The following is a 20297-nucleotide window of genomic DNA, read 5'->3' as shown; positions in this document are numbered from 1 at the left end:
ATCTTTCCTCAGAGAAGACCCGCCTCTCATGACGTCACAACGCATTATAGTTATTTGATATTTGGATGATTCTCACCGATTATACCTTTGTACAAAATAACTCGCATAACTTTAAAAAGCAATGTTCTCGTTCGTCTGGAGGGGAATACGATGCATTCATATATTAAATTATATTTATAACTAAGTGCAATAAACCATAAAGATTCAAACTAATGCACGTTTGGACTGGTGTGTTGCTCGGTTTCTAATTCAATGAAAGGATTAGACGGCGGGTTATTTGACATATTTAAATGCGAAGTTTTTAGAGACTCTGACAGTCCTGACCTCTGACCTCTGGGCTCACGACTTCAAACACGTGTAATCCCTATCTGAAGGGATCAGATTTGGATTTTGGGGAGTTCAAAACCAAACAGGATTATCATCCCTTTGAAATCCAATCCAAGCTTTAATCTGGATCAAACCGACAACACGGGCCGGGATCAGTTTGAACCCAAAACACTGGATTATCCTGATCCCACCAGAGGGCGGGTCTCCAGTGGATTACAGAGCAACATGGACTGTGCCATTTATTTTAAAATATGTTTCAATATAAATAAGATGGCAAAGTTTGATAACTGAAATAATACACCATGTTTAGCCTTCATGGGAAATACATTTTATTTTCCCATTTTTTTTGCGGTGGCCTGACATATGTTTATGCTCATGAAAGTATCTCAGCAAAGATTGTCTATCACAAATGTAAATTAGATTAAATTAAAAAATATCTTCAACAAAAAAAAAGCCATCTGTCCTCAGCTTTCAGAGGTAATCAAACAATAGATGTCTGCAACGTGGGCTCTTGTCTTCCTTGTAGTATTTTTCATGTCCACTAGATGGCGCTCGTCGGATTAAAGCTCTGATATTCAGGATCCGGCTGATCCTGAATTGCTTTGAACTCCAGGGACAACATCTGGCCGACCTCTCCGGTCCTGGATCACAACACGTGGGATTTCAAAGTCTGATCTGATTGAGACGAAAGGTTTTGAACTCCTGGGCAGGACACACATCCATTATAACACCAACACAATGTTAAAATGTCGTGTCTTGATATTTGCCCTTTTGATGAACCCCTCAAACTGGATCTGACGGAGGCGTATCGTAAGAAAGCAACGTGACGTACGTCTGGACGGGAAGTCGATGCATTGAGACATTCAGATTTATTCATGTATCAGTTCACTCGATTAGGGACAACACACCAAACTGCTCCTGCAATAATCAGGCTGCAAACTATAAGTTACTTCACACACCAACTTGAAAAAGTCCACGTTAGTCTGGAGGGAAACACGATGCATGCGCACGTTCAGAGTTCTTCATGTACTTGTATCAGTGAATACTAGCAGTAAAGAGATCTCCGGAGCGTTGTATTGCCATCATCTCATTGCATTATTCATTTGATTGCATTATTTGTATCATCAGACCTTTGACTATTAACCTGAGCATCTGACCCCCGGTCAGCGCCTTGTTGTAAAGCACGAGCTGCACTAACTAAGCCTCGTGAAGTGCAGAGCTCTCCGCGGACTTGGCGTCTCTCCAGTACTTCTCGTACGCCTCTCTGAACATGTTGCTGCAGGGATGCGGGACTTTCAGCTTGGAGCAGATGAGGAAGGACCCGGCCATCTTGCGGTGCAGAGAGTACGTCTCCTCGGGCGGGGGGGTGAGGCGCTCCCTCAGCATCACGGGGATCAGACTGTGGATCCGCTCCGTCGTCTTCTGAGAGCCGAAATCAAACGGCTCCGTGGAGGAGAACGCTTCCCCGAGAATCATCACCGACTCCACGTGAGCCTCCTCCATCACCTGGAGGAGAAGGTACAAGTACACACCTTCACTCAAGTAGAAGTACAGAGGCTTTGAAGTGTACTTCAGTAAAAAGTACCCATAGCTAGCAGCTGCTTTAAAGAGTACCTGACCTCCCTTTATATTAATAGAACAATAATGTCATTGTTAGCTAATGAATGTTTCCATGGTGACCAACGGCAACATGACAACGTTTCCATTGGTCCCTCTTCTTCAGAGAAGACCAGGAAGTGATGGATACACGGATCGTGTTCCAACCAATAGGCACGCAACAACACTCTTGAGGTCTGTCCTACGAAGCCGGATGTTCTCTTAGCGGCTAACTTCAGGGTGACTCTGAGTCTCCGGTCCTACGAAGCTGGTTCTCTTTTAGCGGCTAGATCTCCATGGTAACTGATGCTTGAGCGGCTCACCTGATCCGAGCAGTTAGGCTGCAGGCTAAGAGCTCAAACTTAGTGAAAGACACCGCCTGCTGACCAATCAGAGCTCAGTGTGCGGAGTTCAAAGCGATCAAGTCATTCACAGGAGAAAGGAAAGACGGCCGGCAGAAATCAGCGACTGTGTGAACGTGAACGTGAACGTGAACAGAACATCAGCTCCATCTCCAGAGCAGTCTGACTGTTAGAACATCAGCGTTAAGAGAGCTCTTAAATATCTGCCTCAGCATCAGAACCGGATCAGAGTACACTGAGTCCAGTCAGCATCAGTACCCGGATCAGAGTACACTAAGTCCCAGTCAGCATCAGTACCGGATCAGAGTACACTAAGTCCAGTCAGCATCAGAACCCGGATCAGAGTACACTGAGTCCAGTCAGCATCAGTACCCGGATCAGAGCACACTAAGTCCAGTCAGCATCAGTACACGGATCAGAGCACACTAAGTCCAGTCAGCATTCAGTACCCGGATCAGAGTACAGTAAGTCCAGTCAGCATCAGTACCGGATCAGAGTACACTGAGTCCAGTCAGCATCAGTACCCGGATCAGAGTACACTAAGTCCAGGTCAGCATCAGTACCCGGAATCAGAGTACACCTAAGTCCAGTCAGCATCAGTACCCGGATCAGAGTACACTAAGTCCAGTCAGCATCAGTACCCGGATCAGAGTAACACTAGTCCAGTCAGCATCAGTACCCGGTTCAGAGTACACTGAGTCCAGTCAGCATCAGTACCCGGATCAGAGTACACTAAGTCCAGTCAGCATCAGTACCCGGATCAGAGTACACTAAGTCCAGTCCGCATCAGTACCCTGGATCAGAGTACACTAAGTCCACGTCAGCATCAGTACCCGGATCAGAGTACACTAAGTCCAGTCCGCATCCAGTACCCGGGATCAGAGTACACTAAGTCCAGTCCGCATCAGTACCCGGATCAAGAGTACACTAAGTCCAGTCCGCGGCACATCACTTCATGATGTATCACATGTCTCCTGATCCGAGTCCCTGAGCGTGTCTGGCCGTGCAGCACTCTACAGCGCCACAGACTGGAGGAAGCATTATGTCAGCAACACGTTGAGGAAACTCTGAGTCAGAGGTGATGAGAGTCAGACGGTGTGTTAGACGGGCCGTGACATCATGAACCTGCTGATGGACGCATTCCAAACACTTGTTCTGCTCCAGCTGTGTTCACCTTGCAGCTGCAGCTCTGAGGCTTTGATCCTGATCAAGTGTTAAGTCATGTTTAAAGTTGTACACTTCTTCATGTGTCTAATATTAGAGTTCACTTTCATTCAGGAAGTATGACGCTGCGCTGTCAGCAGCTTCTCCATGGTCTGTGATTGGTCGAATGCTCCAGATACACCGCCATCTCATGTGAACACCTAGCTAGATAGGACACGGCTGGCTGAGCGATCCACTTGATAACCCGCGTCGTAGGACCGCTCAGCGAGAGCGCGTATGTTCTGGATTAGGCCGACCGGCTAACTCCAACATATCAGGTTAGGTTGAACCGGCTTCGTAGGACAGGCCTGGACTCAAGTACACAATCTGAGTACTTCTACTTTTACTCAAGTAGACGGTCTGCGTACTTCTACTTTTCTCAAGTACACAATCTGAGTACTTCTACTTTTACTCAAGGACAATATCTGAGTACTTCTACTTTTACTGAAGTACAAGATCTGAGTACTTCTACTTTTACTCAAGAACAAGATCTGAGTACTTCTACTTTTACTCAAGGACAATATCTGAGTACTTCTACTTTTACTCAAGAACAAGATCTGAGTACTTCTACTTTTACTCAAGTACTTCTACTTTTACTCAAGTACAAGATCTGAGTACTTCTACTTTTCTCAAGAACAAGATCTGAGTACTTCTACTTTTACTCAAGAACAAGATCTGAGTACTTCTACTTTTACAAAAGTACAAGATCTGAGTACTTCTACTTTACTACTCAAGTACACGATCTGAGTACTCTCTACTTTACTCAAGAACAAGATCTGAGTACTTCTACTTTCACTCAATACACGGTCTGAGTACTTCTACTCAAGAACAAGATCTGAGTACTTCACTTTTTACTAAAGTAACAAGATCTGAGTACTTCTTTACTTTTACTCAAGTACACGGCTCTGAGAACTTCTACTTTTACAAAAGTACAAGATCTGAGTACTTATACTTTTACTTCAAGTACACGGTTCTGAGTTTACTTCTTCCTTTTTTACTCAAGAACAAGATCTGAGTAACTTCTACTTTTACTCAAGAACAAGATCTGAGTACTTCTACTTTTACTAAAGTACAAGATCTGAGTACTTCTACTTTTACTCAAGTACACGGTCTGAGAACTTCTACTTTTACAAAAGTACAAGATCTGAGTACTTCTACTTTTACTCAAGTACACGGTCTGAGTACTTCTCCCACCTCTGGTTTTCTGAATCTGCTAGTACAGTATGTAGATTTCCACATGCAGTATTTTCAGAGTACTTTTAATCTGCAGTATTTGTACCTTGGACTCGTATCCTGTGAGGAACTTCATCTCTCTGGATCTCTTCAGAACTCCTTCTCTGTCGTTGTGTGCCGCTGCATTAATGATCTGAAGAGGAATCGTAATACGCTCAGTCTTAAATCCCACGGTATGTTTACGTGTAGTTGAAGTATTGTTCGGCCGCTCACCTCGATGTAAGCGTCGGTGAAGCTTTTATCGAATCCTCTCGTGGCTCCAAAGTCCAGCAGAGCAATCTGAAACAGATTTAGAAATGTGACTCTCTGCTCCGTCTGTAATTAAGAACAAAAACCTGCTTTCAAGTCTCAGACTCAAGACTCGAGTCTCAGACTCAAGACTCGAGTCTCAGACTCAAGACTCAGACTCAAGACTCGAGTCTCAGACTCAAGACTCGAGTCTCAGACTCAAGACTCGAGTCTCAGACTCAAGACTAAGACTCGAGTCTCAAGACTCGAGACTCAAGACTCAGACTCAAGTCTCAGACTCAAGACTCAGACTCAAGACTCGAGTCTCAAGACTCAGACTCAAGTCTCAGACTCAAGACTCAGACTCAAGACTCAAGTCTGCTGAGCTCGTGATGAGAGAGTCTCGAGTCTCTCTCATCAGGAGCTCAGCAGCGGCAGAGGAGATGTGTCGATGACAAACTGAAGTCCTCCTCCAGCAGAGCAACATGAATTCATACGACTGATAAAACAGATACAGGAGAATGTTTTAGATGCAAGTTAACAAATAGAAATAGTGCCAGAAGAGAGGGAGACCGGCCAATGGAATCTGATGTATACAGAAATAAACAGCTAGATGCCAACAGATGGATGTTTGTGGATTTTCTTCAGAGTCCAGAGGCCTGTCCTACGAAGCCGGTTCAACCTGACCTGATATGTTGGAGTTAGCCGGTCGGCCTAATCCAGAACATACGCGCTCGCGCTGAGCGGTCCTACGACGCGGGTTATCAAGTGGATCGCTCAGCCAGCCGTGTCCTATCTAGCTAGGTGTTCACATGAGAGGGGTGGGATCTGGAGCATTCGACCAATCACAGACATGGAGAAGCTGCTGACAGCGCAGCGTCATACTTCCTGAATGAAAAGTGAACTCTAATATCAGACACATGAAGAAGTGAAACTTTAAACATGACTCAAACACTTGATCAGGATCAAAGCCTGAGAGCTGCAGCTGCAAGGTGAACACAGCTGGAGCAGAACAAGTGTTGGAATGCGTCCATCAGCAGGTTCATGATATCACGGCCCGTCTAACACACCGTCTGACTCTCATCACCTCTGACTCAGAGTCTCCTCAACTCAACGTGTTGCTGACATAATGCTTCATCCAGTCTGTGGCGCTGTGAGTGCTGCACGGCCAGACACGCTCAGGGACTCGGATCAGAGACATGTGATACATCATGAAGTGATGTGCCGCGGACTGGACTTAGTGTACTCTGATCCGGGTACTGATGCTGACTGGACTCAGTGTACTCTGATCCGGGTACTGATGCTGACTGGACTCAGTGTACTCTGATCCGGGTACTGATGCTGACTGGACTCAGTGTGCTCTGATCCGGGGTACTGATGCTGACTGGACTCAGTGTACTCTGATCCGGGTACTGATGCTGACTGGACTCAGTGTACTCTGATCCGGGTACTGATGCTGACTGGACTTAGTGTGCTCTGATCCGGGTACTGATGCTGACTGGACTTAGTGTGCTCTGATCCGGGTACTGATGCTGACTGGACTTAGTGTACTCTGATCCGGGTTCTGATGCTGACTGGACTTAGTGTACTCTGATCCGGGTACTGATGCTGACTGGACTTAGTGTACTCTGATCCGGGTACTGATGCTGACTGGACTTAGTGTACTCTGATCCGGGTACTGATGCTGACTGGACTTAGTGTACTCTGATCCGGGTACTGATGCTGACTGGACTCAGTGTACTCTGATCCGGGTACTGATGCTGACTGGACTCAGTGTACTCTGATCCGGGTACTGATGCTGACTGGACTTAGTGTGCTCTGATCCGGGTACTGATGCTGACTGGACTTAGTGTGCTCTGATCCGGGTACTGATGCTGACTGGACTTAGTGTACTCTGATCCGGGTTCTGATGCTGACTGGACTTAGTGTACTCTGATCCGGGTACTGATGCTGACTGGACTTAGTGTACTCTGATCCGGGTACTGATGCTGACTGGACTCAGTGTACTCTGATCCGGGTACTGATGTTGACTGGACTCAGTGTACTCTGATCCGGGTTCTGATGCTGACTGGACTCAGTGTACTCTGATCCGGGTACTGATGCTGACTGGACTCAGTGTACTCTGATCCGGGTACTGATGCTGACTGGACTCAGTGTACTCTGATCCGGGTACTGATGCTGACTGGACTAGTGTACTCTGATCCGGGTACTGATGCTGACTGGACTTAGTGTACTCTGATCCGGGTACTGATGCTGACTGGACTCAGTGTACTCTGATCCGGGTACTGATGCTGACTGGACTCAGTGTGCTCTGATCCGGGTACTGATGCTGACTGGACTTAGTGTGCTCTGATCCGGGTACTGATGCTGACTGGACTTAGTGTACTCTGATCCGGGTACTGATGCTGACTGGACTCAGTGTGCTCTGATCCGGGTACTGATGCTGACTGGACTCAGTGTACTCTGATCCGGGTACTGATGCTGACTGGACTTAGTGTACTCTGATCCGGGTACTGATGCTGACTGGACTCACTGTACTCTGATCCGGGTACTGATGCTGACTGGACTTAGTGTACTCTGATCCGGGTACTGATGCTGACTGGACTTAGTGTACTCTGATCCGGGTACTGATGCTGACTGGACTCAGTGTACTCTGATCCGGGTACTGATGCTGACTGGACTCAGTGTACTCTGATCCGGGTTCTGATGCTGAGGCAGATATTTAAGAGCTCTCTTAACGCTGATGTTCTAACAGTCAGACTGCTCTGGAGATGGAGCTGATGTTCTGTTCATGTTCACGTTCACACAGTCGTGATTTCTGCCGCCGTCTTTCCTTTCTCCTGTGATATGACTTGATCGCTTTGAACTCCGCACACTGAGCTCTGATTGGTCAGCAGGCGGTGCTTTCACTGAGTTGAGCTCTGAGCCTGCAACCTAACCTGCTCCGGAGCAGGCTAGCCGCTCAGCATCAGTTACCATGGAGATCTAGCCGCTAAGAAGAGAACCAGCTTCGTAGGACCGGAGACCCCGAGTTACCCTGAAGTTAGCCGCTAAGAGAACATCCGGCTTCGTAGTACACCCCCCAGCTTTGTTTGTGTGCCCTGGCTCTGAAACCAATGTATGAGCAAAGGTGTGGCATTAATGAGTGGAGATATGTCGATGAACACCCGAGGTCACAGGCTCCGCCTCCAGCACAATAACACAGAGAGAATAGAGCAGGTGAACACAGAGAGAGGGTGCAGCATCTGGACCTTGTGAGCTTCAGGGTCGAAGAAGAAGTTGGACCAGTTTGGGTCCGTCTGCATGTATCTGAACTCGAACAGCTCTCTGAGGCACAGGTTCAGGATCTGCTCACAGATCTGAGAGCAGAGGGGTTACCAGAAGATGAGAGAAGCCCTGACTGATCCCAAGCTGGGAGCATTCAACACAACACAACACAACACGACACAACACAACACAACACGAGTAGAAATGAGAGAGTAGAAATAAACTAGAATTTAAACATCTCAAAATATAATTAAAGCAGCTTTAAAAAGTAGAACATATCTGTTGGAGTTAGTAGCTCTGATGGATGTGTATCAGTGATTATCTCACTGTCTCGAGAGGAAGAGAGGTGAGAGGAGAAGAGAGAGGAGAGGGAGAGAGAGGAGAAGAGGTAAGAGGAGAGGAGAGAGAGAGGAGAAGAGAGAGGAGAGGAGGGGAGAGAGAGGAGAAGAGAAGAGAGAGGAGGAGAGGTAAGAGGAGAGGGAGAGAGAGGAGAAGAGAGAGGAGAGGTGAGAGGAGAGGGAGAGAGAGGAGAAGAGGGGAGAGAGAGGAGAAGAGAAGAGAGGAGGAGAGGTAAGAGGAGAGGGAGAGAGAGGAGAGGAGGGGAGAGGAGAGAGGAGGAGAGAGGAGAGGAGGGGTGAGAGGAGAGGAGAGGGGAGGGGAGAGGAGAGGTGAGAGGAGAGGGAGAGAGGAGAGGAAGATAGGAGAGGTGAGGTGAGGAGAGGAGAGGAGAGGAGAGGAGATGAGATGAGATGAGAAGTACTTTATTGATCCCAATTTGGGACATTTAGTTTTTTTAACTGAACTTTTTATAAGATAACATTTTTTTTTTAGATATTTAGTTTTAATATATATATTTTATTCATTTCATCCTATACAAAATGTCATGTTTTAATTTAATTCTGCACGTGAGAAACAAAGATTATATTTCTATCTACAGAAGAAAACCAAATCATTCTAGAAGAGCTCCTCACAGGCGGCTTCTCATCGGCCCGTGTTCTTTCCAAAGCACAATATTTCTGCAAGATTTGTTTTGGTAAAGGTGAGGCAACACCTGAAGCTCAGCGCAAGTTCAACCAGGAAGACCGTCTTTCCTCGTTCATCTACTATGTCCATGTCGGGGGCGTCACTCCCCAGCTTAACCAATCACTTCGCTCTATTCTCTCAAGCCTATCATAGTGACTCAACACAACCCTCCTCCCCCCCTTTTCACCTCCTGGCCCTCTGAATCCAGGGTCAAGCTAAGCCCCTCCCCTTCAGACCGACCCCAACCATCCATTCACCACCACCAGGGTCAAGCTAAGCCCCTCCCCTTCAGACCGACCCCAACCATCCATTCACCACCACCAGGGTCAAGCTAAGCCCCTCCCCTTCAGACCGACCCCAACCATCCATTCACCACCACCAGGGTCAAGCTAAGCCCCTCCCCTTCAGACCGACCCCAACCATCCATTCACCACCACCAGGGTCAAGCTAAGCCCCTCCCCTTCAGACCGACCCCAACCATCCATTCACCACCACCAGGGTCAAGCTAAGCCCCTCCCCTTCAGACCGACCCCAACCATCTATTCACCACCACCAGGGTCAAGCTAAGCCCCTCCCCTTCAGACTGACCCAAACCATCCATTCACCACCACCACCACCAGGGTCAAGCTAAGCCCCTCCCCTTCAGACCGACCCCAACCATCCATTCACCACCACCAGGGTCAAGCTAAGCCCCTCCCCTTCAGACCGACCCCAACCATCCATTCACCACCACCAGGGTCAAGCTAAGCCCCTCCCCTTCAGACCGACCCCAACCATCCATTCACCACCACCAGGGTCAAGCTAAGCCCCTCCCCTTCAGACCGACCCCAACTATCCATTCACCACCACCAGGGTCAAGCTAAGCCCCTCCCCTTCAGACCGAACACAACTATCCATTCACCACCACCAGGGTCAAGCTAAGCCCCTCCCCTTCAGACCGACCACAACTATCCATTCACCACCACCAGGGTCTAGACCCCGGGGGGTTTCATCAGATCGGTTCTCCCCTCCCGAATGATACCCCGCACAACGGGGCCTAATCGCCAAAACTCCATTTCATTAATTTGTGTATTCCTGCCAATAAATATGTGTTCTTGCATCAACACCGTCTCGGCTGGTTGAACTAAAGTTAAAGTCCATCTTAAAGGACACAGAATAAGAAAAAATTGGTCGATGTGATTGCTCGTATATCCCATAATTTAAGTTTAAATTGTGCCAGTTTTTAATGTTTTGTAATAGCTTCTGTTATATGCAATGTATTGTATTTATAAAAAGAAAATGTATGCATGCTTCCTAGTTAACATGAAGCTGGCTCTTTTCTGCTGTAACAATGTACATGTTAAAAGGTATTCTGATCTGATATTGACTGGTTAATGTGCCATTTCATTTGTGTTTTATTCGTCTGCCTGTGTTGGAACTGTGTTGGAACTGTGTTCATGCTGCCCTCTTGGCCAGTCGCTCCGGAAAGAGGGATTTTAATCTCAATGAGACCTGGTTAAATATATAAGCAACAGGTGCAGATATGAGAGGTTTGTGCACCTCGCCCCGGAGCTCCTGGCTCAGGTCGACGGCTCGGGTATCATATTATGGTATCCTGTGGAATCCTATGGCATAGCATGTTATGGTATGGCATGGTATGGTATGGTATGGTATGGCATGGCATGGCATCGTATGATGTATCATATAGTATCGTATGGCATGGTATAGTATTGTATGTTATGGCATGGTATGGCATGGCATGGTATGTTATGGTATGGAATGATGCGTGGCATGGCATTGTATGGTATGTTATGGTATGGCATGGTATCGTATCATATAGTATCGTATGGCATGGTATAGTATTGTATGTTATGGCATGGCATGGTATCGTATCATATAGTATCGTATGGTATGGCATGGTATGGTATGGAATGATGCGTGGTATGGCATGGCATTGTATGGTATGGCATGGCATGGTATCGTATCATATAGTATCGTATGGCATGGTATAGTATTGTATGTTATGGCATGGTATCATATAGTATGGTATGGTATGGAATGATGCATGGTATGGCATGGCATTGTATGTTATGGTATGGTATGGAATGATGCATGGTATGGCTATGTTATGGTATTGTATGTTATGGCATGGCATGGCATAGTATGGTTTATCATATAGTATGGCATGGTATGGTTTGGTATGGTTTGTGCACCTGGTCCCGGAGCTCCTGGCTCAGGTCGACGGCTTGGTCCAGAGGGAACCCGGGCACCAGAGCCGTGGTGAGGACGTGAGACCCGCTGAGCTCCGGGACCACGTCTGGGACGTAGAAGTACGGGTCGTCCTTCAGGAGCTCTCTGGAGAACAGGGAACAAGGTGTATTCAAAGTGCTATCGTCAGATGCTCAGCAGAGCAGGAATGGCAATGCAATTCTTCTGACCTGAACTCCAGCGATGCAACATATATAATAAAATACAAATAATAAACAGTGCAAGAAGTCTCTATACATGTAAATAGAATATGATATGTACAAGAACAGAATGTCAAATTAAATAATATACATTAAGATGAAATGAAATACGCTTTATTACTAAACTATTTGGACAAAAGTCAGAATGTGAATGGAGAACAAATAAGGTCAGATAAAAATGCGTCACATTTTGTTGTGAAAATGTAAGAAAAACAGTGGGTCGCGTTTGCCATTCGATCAGTGAGAGGAGAAAAATGTATGGATGAGTGGGGGGGGGGGGGGCTGGACACAGGCCGTGGGGGGACATCCGAGACCGGGCAATGTCCCCGGTAATGAAATAGCCAAAAAAGTGAAATAGCCAAAAAAAAAAAAAAATAATAAAACCGGGGGAAAGTGAAAAAAAGTGTCCGGAAATAGCAACTCGTGAGGAGTCCCGTTCCATTCCTCTATGGTGTCATTTGAGCGAAAAACTTTGACAAGAACCAGGCTGGGGGTCAAAAGGACCCAAAGTGCACAGAGGTGATGAGTCCGCCTTGATTTGATTTTCAAACTTGATTTGAAAACGAGTCCTTCGGTGGGCGGGAAAAAAAACGCGTCAGAATCGTCACTTCCTGTCCTGACAGTGGAGGTGTCCTCAGAGTGGAGGCCTGCACCGGAACTGTCCTCAGAGTGGAGGTCTGCACCGGAACTGTCCTGAGAGTGGAGGTCTGCGCCGGAACTGTCCTGAGAGTGGAGGCCTGCGCCGGAACTGTCCTGAGAGTGGAGGTCTGCGCCGGAACTGTCCTGAGAGTGGAGGCCTGCACCGGAACTGTCCTCAGAGTGGAGGCCTGCACCGGAACTGTCCTGAGAGTGGAGGTCTGCACCGGAACTGTCCTGAGAGTGGAGGCCTGCACCGGAACTGTCCTCAGAGTGGAGGTCTGCACCGGAACTGTCCTGAGAGTGGAGGTCTGCGCCGGAACTGTCCTGAGAGTGGAGGCCTGCGCCGGAACTGTCCTGAGAGTGGAGGTCTGCGCCGGAACTGTCCTGAGAGTGGAGGCCTGCACCGGAACTGTCCTCAGAGTGGAGGCCTGCACCGGAACTGTCCTGAGAGTGGAGGTCTGCACCGGAACTGTCCTGAGAGTGGAGGTCTGCACCGGAACTGTCCTGAGAGTGGAGGCCTGCGCCGGAACTGTCCTGAGAGTGGAGGTCTGCACCGGAACTGTCCTGAGAGTGGAGGTCTGCACCGGAACTGTCCTGAGAGTGGAGGTCTGCACCGGAACTGTCCTGAGAGTGGAGGTCTGCAGGCAGGCTCCCATGCATAATATAGTATATTAAAAAATCAATAAAAGTCAGTATAGTGTATATAAGAAATGTCCCACGCATAGTGCTTCATGTGTTCACTCCTTTAAAAAGGTCTACCTAATGTCTGTGTTCATATATTAGTATATAATATATATATATTTCGGTAATATACATAATATCAGATTACTCTCTTCTCCCTGCTCCTTTTCGGGTACGGCGTGTTTATAGAGACATGTTTTGTAAATAATTGTTATACATTAAGTTGTGCATACCATGAACGGAGCAAATAAAAATTAAATGAAATATATATATATATATATATATATATGTCCGTATATACTGTATGTATATATATATATATTTAAATGAGAACTCACTGGAACTTCCTGGCGCACTCGGCCTCTCGAAGGTAGTCACACTCCAGAGCGAGCTCCCTGCTCATCACCTCGATCATGTGCTCCGGAAACAGACCTGAGGAACATCAGATCATTATAGAAACTATAAATACACAGTATATATATATATATATGTAGATATGACAGTACCCTCAGGCAGCATGTTGCTGAGCTTCAGGACCGTCATGATGTTGTTCACGTCGCTGTCGATGCTCTGAGCCACGCCGGGGTACTGAAACACATTCACTTTAGATTCATTCCATAACTTTCTTTAAAAAAAACATTTAGTTTCAGGTTTAATATTTACATTTATTTTATTTCGTCCATTTAAAGTTAGTATTTCTTAAGTTTCATGTATTAGTTTTGTTTTTCATAATTTCTTGTATATTTTCATATCGTTTTTTATAGTTTTTCTTTATAAAAGCAGTTTTAGTATTTATTTAGTTTCCTTGTAAAAATGATATTGATGTGTATTCCATTTCAAAGGGTTAGCTTTAGTTTTATCAAGTTTAGTTTAACTTTTTCTGCATTTATATATGAAGATGCATTTTATAATAGTTTTAACATTTTGTTTAATTGAATTTCATCTGCTACAAAACGTCATGTTTTAATATAATGTCTGCACGTGAGAAACCAACTTTATATTCATATCTGCAGGACACAAAGTAAATAATTTGAAGGTATACTATTTATTTGTTTTCAACGAGACAAAATCATTCTCGTAGAATCTTTGATAAAATATATCGTTTTTATTTATTGGAGTTTCTGTCGGTCTTTTTTTTTTTAAATGTATTATCTATTTTCTTTCCACCTGTATCTTCATGGCGACGTGCCGTCCGTCCTTCATCCTGGCGGCGTGGACTTGCCCGATCGACGCCGCCGCGAACGGTTTCTCCTCGAAGTACTCCAGACGGCTCCTCCAATCAGGACCGAGGTCGCTGCCCAAGGCTTTCTGCAGGAAACAAATATATATTAGTTATTAACTCTGATTAATACAATTAGAGGTTGTTTCCTGCGTTTCAGTGGATCGTACCATCATCTGTCCGGGGGGCATGAAGTCAGCGCTCTGTCGGACTCGCTCGAAGATTTTGGCCAACTGAGGGTTAATGACAGCGTCGTCTGAAAGAGAAGAGACAAAATAACATTGTTTTAAAACATTATTATTATTTTTATTATTAGAAAGTATTTTATATTTTATTATTTTAAAAATATAATTATTATTATTATTTATGTTGTTATTTATCAACCTCTTGGAGGGATTAATCAGTAAAAATACAATATTTAAAATACTGTGGGAAATACTACAGCTAAAAATAATGCAATTATTTTTGTAATTAAACAGAAATATTATTAAAATAACAAATAATTATATACATTTTCCCCCAACTGATAACCAGCATTTGATGTATTTGGTCACTGTGCAACATGGACGCGGGAAGGGGGGGTGCTGAGGGGGCTGCAGCACCCCCATCTGTTGGCGGAGAGTTGTAACTGCAACGCCAAACGCAGTCTCCAACTCCTAACACATGAATCTGAATCTACTTCCAGCTTGGATAAATGTTCATAAAATACATCCATTGTTTTTTCATATGCTTCGTGAAATCCTAAAAAACACAGTTTTTCTAGAACTGATTACAAATCGCATGAAAATGGTACAAACAAGTGGCAACATGTGTGACGAAGGTGTTGCGCTGGGCTATATCTTGCAATCGAAAGTGAAACTTAAACTCGCTCCTTTGCGGAGATATTCCCGCGAGAGTGCAGACAACTTAAATGTTTTTATTTATTTCATATGTGACATTTTACCAATATGTGACCTGCTCCATCGAAATCAGTCGCATTGACCCGAAGACACATTTTGAGTTGTATACACTGTTGGAAAGAGGAGATTCCTAGCTTTCTAATGATATCAGGATTGTTTTTGTACTCCAAATATTAAGCAAAATATGTCACATTATATAATGACTGTCACCGAGTCCTTATTTTGAGAAAAAGGCCTTTAAAGTTTCCTCTCTCTGGAATCCATCGATCTGATTGATTATTAGTGGAGCAAATGATCAAAATACTACGGAGGGAAGATATTTTCGTTTGGAGGGGAAGCTCGCGAGTGTGTGTGTATACGTGTGTGCGTGTGTGTATTTTTGCGTTTGTGTGTATTGTGTTTGTTTCCCGGGGAAAATCCTCACGAGAAACAACGGCTGTTGTTGTGCCTGCTGTGACGTCAAGTTACTCCGTTCCCCGCTTGTAATTATGCCGAAGCTTCAAAGCTGTATTTATCATCTGAATTTTCCGAAACAAGTTTAATATTCTGAAAGCCAAGACTCTGTTTAATTTAAATCAGATGAAAACAAACTGTAACGGACCCTGCCGTGTTATCTATGATTACTATACGCGTACATTCATAATGTCAGCCGGAGGGAGGCGCTGCTGGAAGAGCAGAGTGCGAGTGAGAGGTGCTTGTCTTCGTCCCTTCACGAGCTTCAAAAATGTACTTATCGTGTGATTTTGGAAATAAAAGTTTCATATTCTGAAAGCCAAGACTCGGTTTGTTTAAAATCAAACAAAACACCCGAACCCTGAAAAAATTGTTTTTTACGTAAATCCACGTTTATTCTGAAATGAGCCGTTGCGACTTCCGACTGATTTCGATAGAGCGGGTCACATATACTCACGGACCACTAGGGGGCGCGCACAGACCATCAGTGGTCCGCGGACCACACTTTGAGAAGCACTGCTTTAAAGACACAGAAGCACTACCGTTTGAGCCATTTTCCTTCCATCATTATGGTTTGAATGTTTGTCTTACTAATATAATGATTAGAGTAAACTCTTAGCCATTTCTTTTTGTGAATCACATAAAAGATGTTAATTTAAGTCTCACTTATTTGCTGTCTAATGTGCGCTGTCGGGTATGACGTGCATGTCTTTATAAGAGAGAGATAAGATAAGAAGTACTTTATTGATCCCAAGTTGGGACATGTTTGTGTTGCAGCAGCATAAAAAGACAAGGCATTGCACATTAGAGAAATTAAAAGAATTTACAAATTAACAATAACAAGATATGTCTTTATGCCTAAATATGGTATGACAATGGTGCACAGCTGATTGTGGTTAGACGGGAGGCGGTATAGTCTTCTCACCATGCACGGAGAACTTTTAGTGTCTTTCAAGCGAGGAAGTAGGGGTGCATACCGGTTCCCAGTATTACCGAAATACCGGTTCCTGGCAGCTACGGTATACCATACCGAAATCAGATTGAGTTTTTGATTTTTTTTTTTTTAAAGTGAGGTGTAATATCCTTAAACTCGTGCCCAAACCGTCGGAATTACAATTTTGGCGTGAAACTCCGCAAACGAGTCACTTTAGAAAATCTAAAGTGTGGCTGCATATGACTGCCAGTCTGATGGTGGGGTCTGTAACCACTGCCAGTCTGATGGTGGGGTCTGTAACCGCTGCCAGTCTGATGGTGGGGTCTGTAACCGCTGCCGGTCTGATGGTCTGATGGTGGGGTCTGTAACCGCTGCCAGTCTGATGGTGGGGTCTGTAACCGCTGCCGGTCTGATGGTGGGGTCTGTAACCGCTGCCAGTCTGATGGTGGGGTCTGTAACCGCTGCCAGTCTGATGGTGGGGTCTGTAACCGCTGCCAGTCTGATGGTGGGGTCTGTAACCGCTGCCAGTCTGATGGTGGGGTCTGTAACCGCTGCCAGTCTGATGGTGGGGTCTGTAACCACTGCCAGTCTGATGGTGGGGTCTGTAACCACTGCCAGTCTGATGGTGGGGTCTGTAACCGCTGCCAGTCTGATGGTGGGGTCTGTAACCGCTGCCAGTCTGATGGTGGGGTCTGTAACCGCTGCCAGTCTGATGGTGGGGCCTGTAACCGCTGCCAGTCTGATGGTGGGGTCTGTAACCGCTGCCAGTCTGATGGTGGGGTCTGTAACCACTGCCAGTCTGATGGTGGGGTCTGTAACCACTGCCAGTCTGATGGTGGGGTCTGTAACCACTGCCAGTCTGATGGTGGGGTCTGTAACCGCTGCCAGTCTGATGCACTACCGTTTGAGCCATTTTCCTTCCATCATTATGGTTTGAATGTTTGTCTTACTAATATAATGATTAGAGTAAACTCTTAGCCATTTCTTTTTGTGAATCACATAAAAGATGTTAATTTAAGTCTCACTTATTTGCTGTCTAATGTGCGCTGTCGGGTATGACGTGCATGTCTTTATAAGAGAGAGATAAGATAAGAAGTACTTTATTGATCCCAAGTTGGGACATGTTTGTGTTGCAGCAGCATAAAAAGACAAGGCATTGCACATTAGAGAAATTAAAAGAATTTACAAATTAACAATAACAAGATATGTCTTTATGCCTAAATATGGTATGACAATGGTGCACAGCTGATTGTGGTTAGACGGGAGGCGGTATAGTCTTCTCACCGTGCACGGAGAACTTTTAGTGTCTTTCAAGCGAGGAAGTAGGGGTGCATACCGGTTCCCAGTATTACCGAAATACCGGTTCCTGGCAGCTACGGTATACCATACCGAAATCAGATTGAGTTTTTGATTTTTTTTTTTTTAAAGTGAGGTGTAATATCCTTAAACTCGTGCCCAAACCGTCGGAATTACAATTTTGGCGTGAAACTCCGCAAACGAGTCACTTTAGAAAATCTAAAGTGTTGCTGCATATGACTGCCAGTCTGATGGTGGGGTCTGTAACCGCTGCCAGTCTGATGGTGGGGTCTGTAACCACTGCCAGTCTGATGGTGGGGTCTGTAACCACTGCCAGTCTGATGGTGGGGTCTGTAACCACTGCCAGTCTGATGGTGGGGTCTGTAACCACTGCCAGTCTGATTTGTTTTCTTTCATCATAACATGTTGATTTGAATGAAGCTATTTGTTTTATGTGCAATGCAGAGATCTCATGATCCTTTGTGTGTCCTCTGGTGGAATATTGATTATACCGGAGCTATTTTCTTTTTCCATTGGCAAGAGGTGCTACTCACGCCTGATGGTTGATATAAGTGATATTAGAGAATCAGTTTTCTTCATAGATAACGTGTTTTTCATTATTTGTTCAGTACTTAAAAGGCCCAAGTCCCACATTTGAATTTAATATTCATTTGACATGTTAACTACATCATAAAGCGCTTCATGGGAGTAAATGCGGGATGATTCCTTTTTTCCCTTATGCAACGTGAAAGTATCACGATATGTATCGTAACGATATGAAACCTTACGAGGAAGTTTGTCTTCATGTTTGTATGCCGCTTTGATCGATGAATAAATCTGATCCGTTTCAACGATCTCCACAAAGTTAGTTTGGAAGCAAAGAGGAGCGCGTCACAACCCCCACGACAACTCCCGTAACGACGCCTCATCAGTATCGAAGCTCCTCCTCACCCTGAATGCTGAGCATCTGCCCGATCTTCAGAGCGGCTCCTCGCACTTTGCAGAGCGTCCGAACGATTCTCTGAGCGTTCGCTTCGGACAGAAAGGCACTCGAGCTCAGGACTCCTGGGAACAGAACACAAGCAAAATCTCAAAGTCAGTGTACAGACGGAGAGATCGGAATACTGTTTCCCACAATCCGGAACACAAATATCTATAAAAATATGTCTCAATCTTTATTTATTTATATAGCACATTTAAAACAAACTTGCTCGACCTCTGAATAAACCAATAAACCCTTCCTCTCGTCACCTTTCTGTTGAGGCTGGAAACTCTTCTTCGCCATTTCAGTGAGCGCTCCGAAACCCAGCCCGACCGCCAGACCTGCAGCAACAACGACGAGATTTAAACAAACTCACAAACTGTCTTTAATGCAAGTGTTGGAGATATTTGATCATCTAAAAGTTAAACATCTTGCCGTCTTGTTCACAGTAAAGGATCATTATTGAGTGTTATTAGATAGATATGTAGGGAGGTAGGGGGCGAGAGAGAGAGATAGGTAGGTAGGTAGGTAGGTAGAGAGATAGGTAGGGAGGGAGGGGGAGGGAGGGAGGGAGGGTAGGTAGGTAGGTAGGTAGGTAGGTAGGGAGAGAGATAGGTTGGTAGGGAGGGAGGTAGAGAGAGAGGGAGAGAGGTAGGTAGGTAGGGAGGGAGAGAGAGAGAGATAGGTAGGTAGGGAGGAAGGGAGGTAGAGAGGGAGAGACCTCTGCTATTGGCTAAGAATAGCACGATAGCTGACCTTTAAATACAATGTTGTTTCCAATTAATTTCTTGGTGTCATGAACTCTTGAATGTAATGTAATTGTACCCTCACTCATCCTGTAAACATTTTAAATATATAGATATTCTCAGTAATAAACAGACGTACCTCCAAAGTTGAAGAGGCGTCCGATCCGGAGTGACGGGAACCTTCCTCTCTCTCGACCCGGTCACTCAGCTGAAACAAGAACAACTGGATTTAAACAACAGCAGAATGAACAAAATCCTCCTATAGTTAATCAAATAGGGAGTATTTATAACGGGGGGTTACGTATTGTAAACCCTAGGGCTGTCTCACACAGGCTCCCGCCCCCTACTCCAGTAGGGGGCGGAGCCTGTGTGAGATAGAACCTCTTCTCAGATTGTTTACCACTTGTTTGTGCGGCTTCACGCCCGTTTTCTTGATGTTTCCCGAGTTATCCGAGTTGTCGGAGGTGAAGGACCTCGTGTGTCCGGAGAACATCGCCGACGCCTCTCTGAGATGTGTCAGACGGTTATCGCTCGCTGCTCCGCCGCAGAAAGAGGAAAAAGCTGCACATCTGGGCTTCATCAACGCCTCCTGCAGGAACAATGAGAAATCAGGCAGGAGATAAAGGAGGAGGAGTGAGAGGCTTTAGATTGAGATTTTTTTTAGATTTTTCTAGACGAAGTTTTTATTTAGATTTTTATTTTGTATTAACCCGTTAAGCCCCGAGCCTGTTTTCAGGTCTCAGGCTCGAAAATGACTTTCCC

General features: G+C 45.4%; 1 protein-coding gene across 1 annotated transcript; it reads right to left on the bottom strand.

Annotated features, from left to right (window-relative positions):
- Positions 1–1179: 1179 nt before the first annotated feature.
- coq8ab (coenzyme Q8A, genome duplicate b) lies at positions 1180–19743 on the bottom strand. Its single transcript, XM_034078055.1, has 12 exons — positions 19675–19743; positions 19059–19130; positions 18759–18872; positions 14396–14481; positions 14174–14314; positions 13513–13594; positions 13345–13438; positions 11432–11573; positions 8201–8308; positions 4935–5000; positions 4768–4854; positions 1180–1833 (listed from the first exon to the last, which is right to left on the bottom strand). The coding sequence occupies exons 2-12, from the start codon at positions 19090–19092 to the stop codon at positions 1525–1527; spliced, it is 1263 nt and encodes a 420-aa protein (XP_033933946.1). The 5' UTR covers positions 19093–19130; positions 19675–19743; the 3' UTR covers positions 1180–1524.
- Between the last annotated feature and the right edge of the window lie 554 nt (positions 19744–20297).

Source organism: Pseudochaenichthys georgianus, unplaced genomic scaffold, assembly GCF_902827115.2.
Source record: "Pseudochaenichthys georgianus unplaced genomic scaffold, fPseGeo1.2 scaffold_264_arrow_ctg1, whole genome shotgun sequence".
Lineage (NCBI taxonomy): Eukaryota > Metazoa > Chordata > Actinopteri > Perciformes > Channichthyidae > Pseudochaenichthys > Pseudochaenichthys georgianus.
The sequence above is the reverse complement of the archived record's forward strand: the minus strand, read 5'-3'. Positions and strand labels throughout refer to the sequence as shown.

What these genes read in the sequence shown, in the direction of transcription:
- coq8ab (XM_034078055.1), bottom strand. Translation starts at nt 19,092, where the DNA reads ATGGCGAAGAAGAGTTTCCAGCCTCAACAGAAAG. An exon ending in TTTCCAGCCTCAACAGAAAG is followed by an intron (nt 18,873 to 19,058) that starts GTGACGAGAGGA and finishes TTCTGTTCCCAG; the next exon opens with GAGTCCTGAGCTCGAGTGCC. An exon ending in TGCCCCCCGGACAGATGATG is followed by an intron (nt 14,315 to 14,395) that starts GTACGATCCACT and finishes TGTTTCCTGCAG; the next exon opens with AAAGCCTTGGGCAGCGACCT.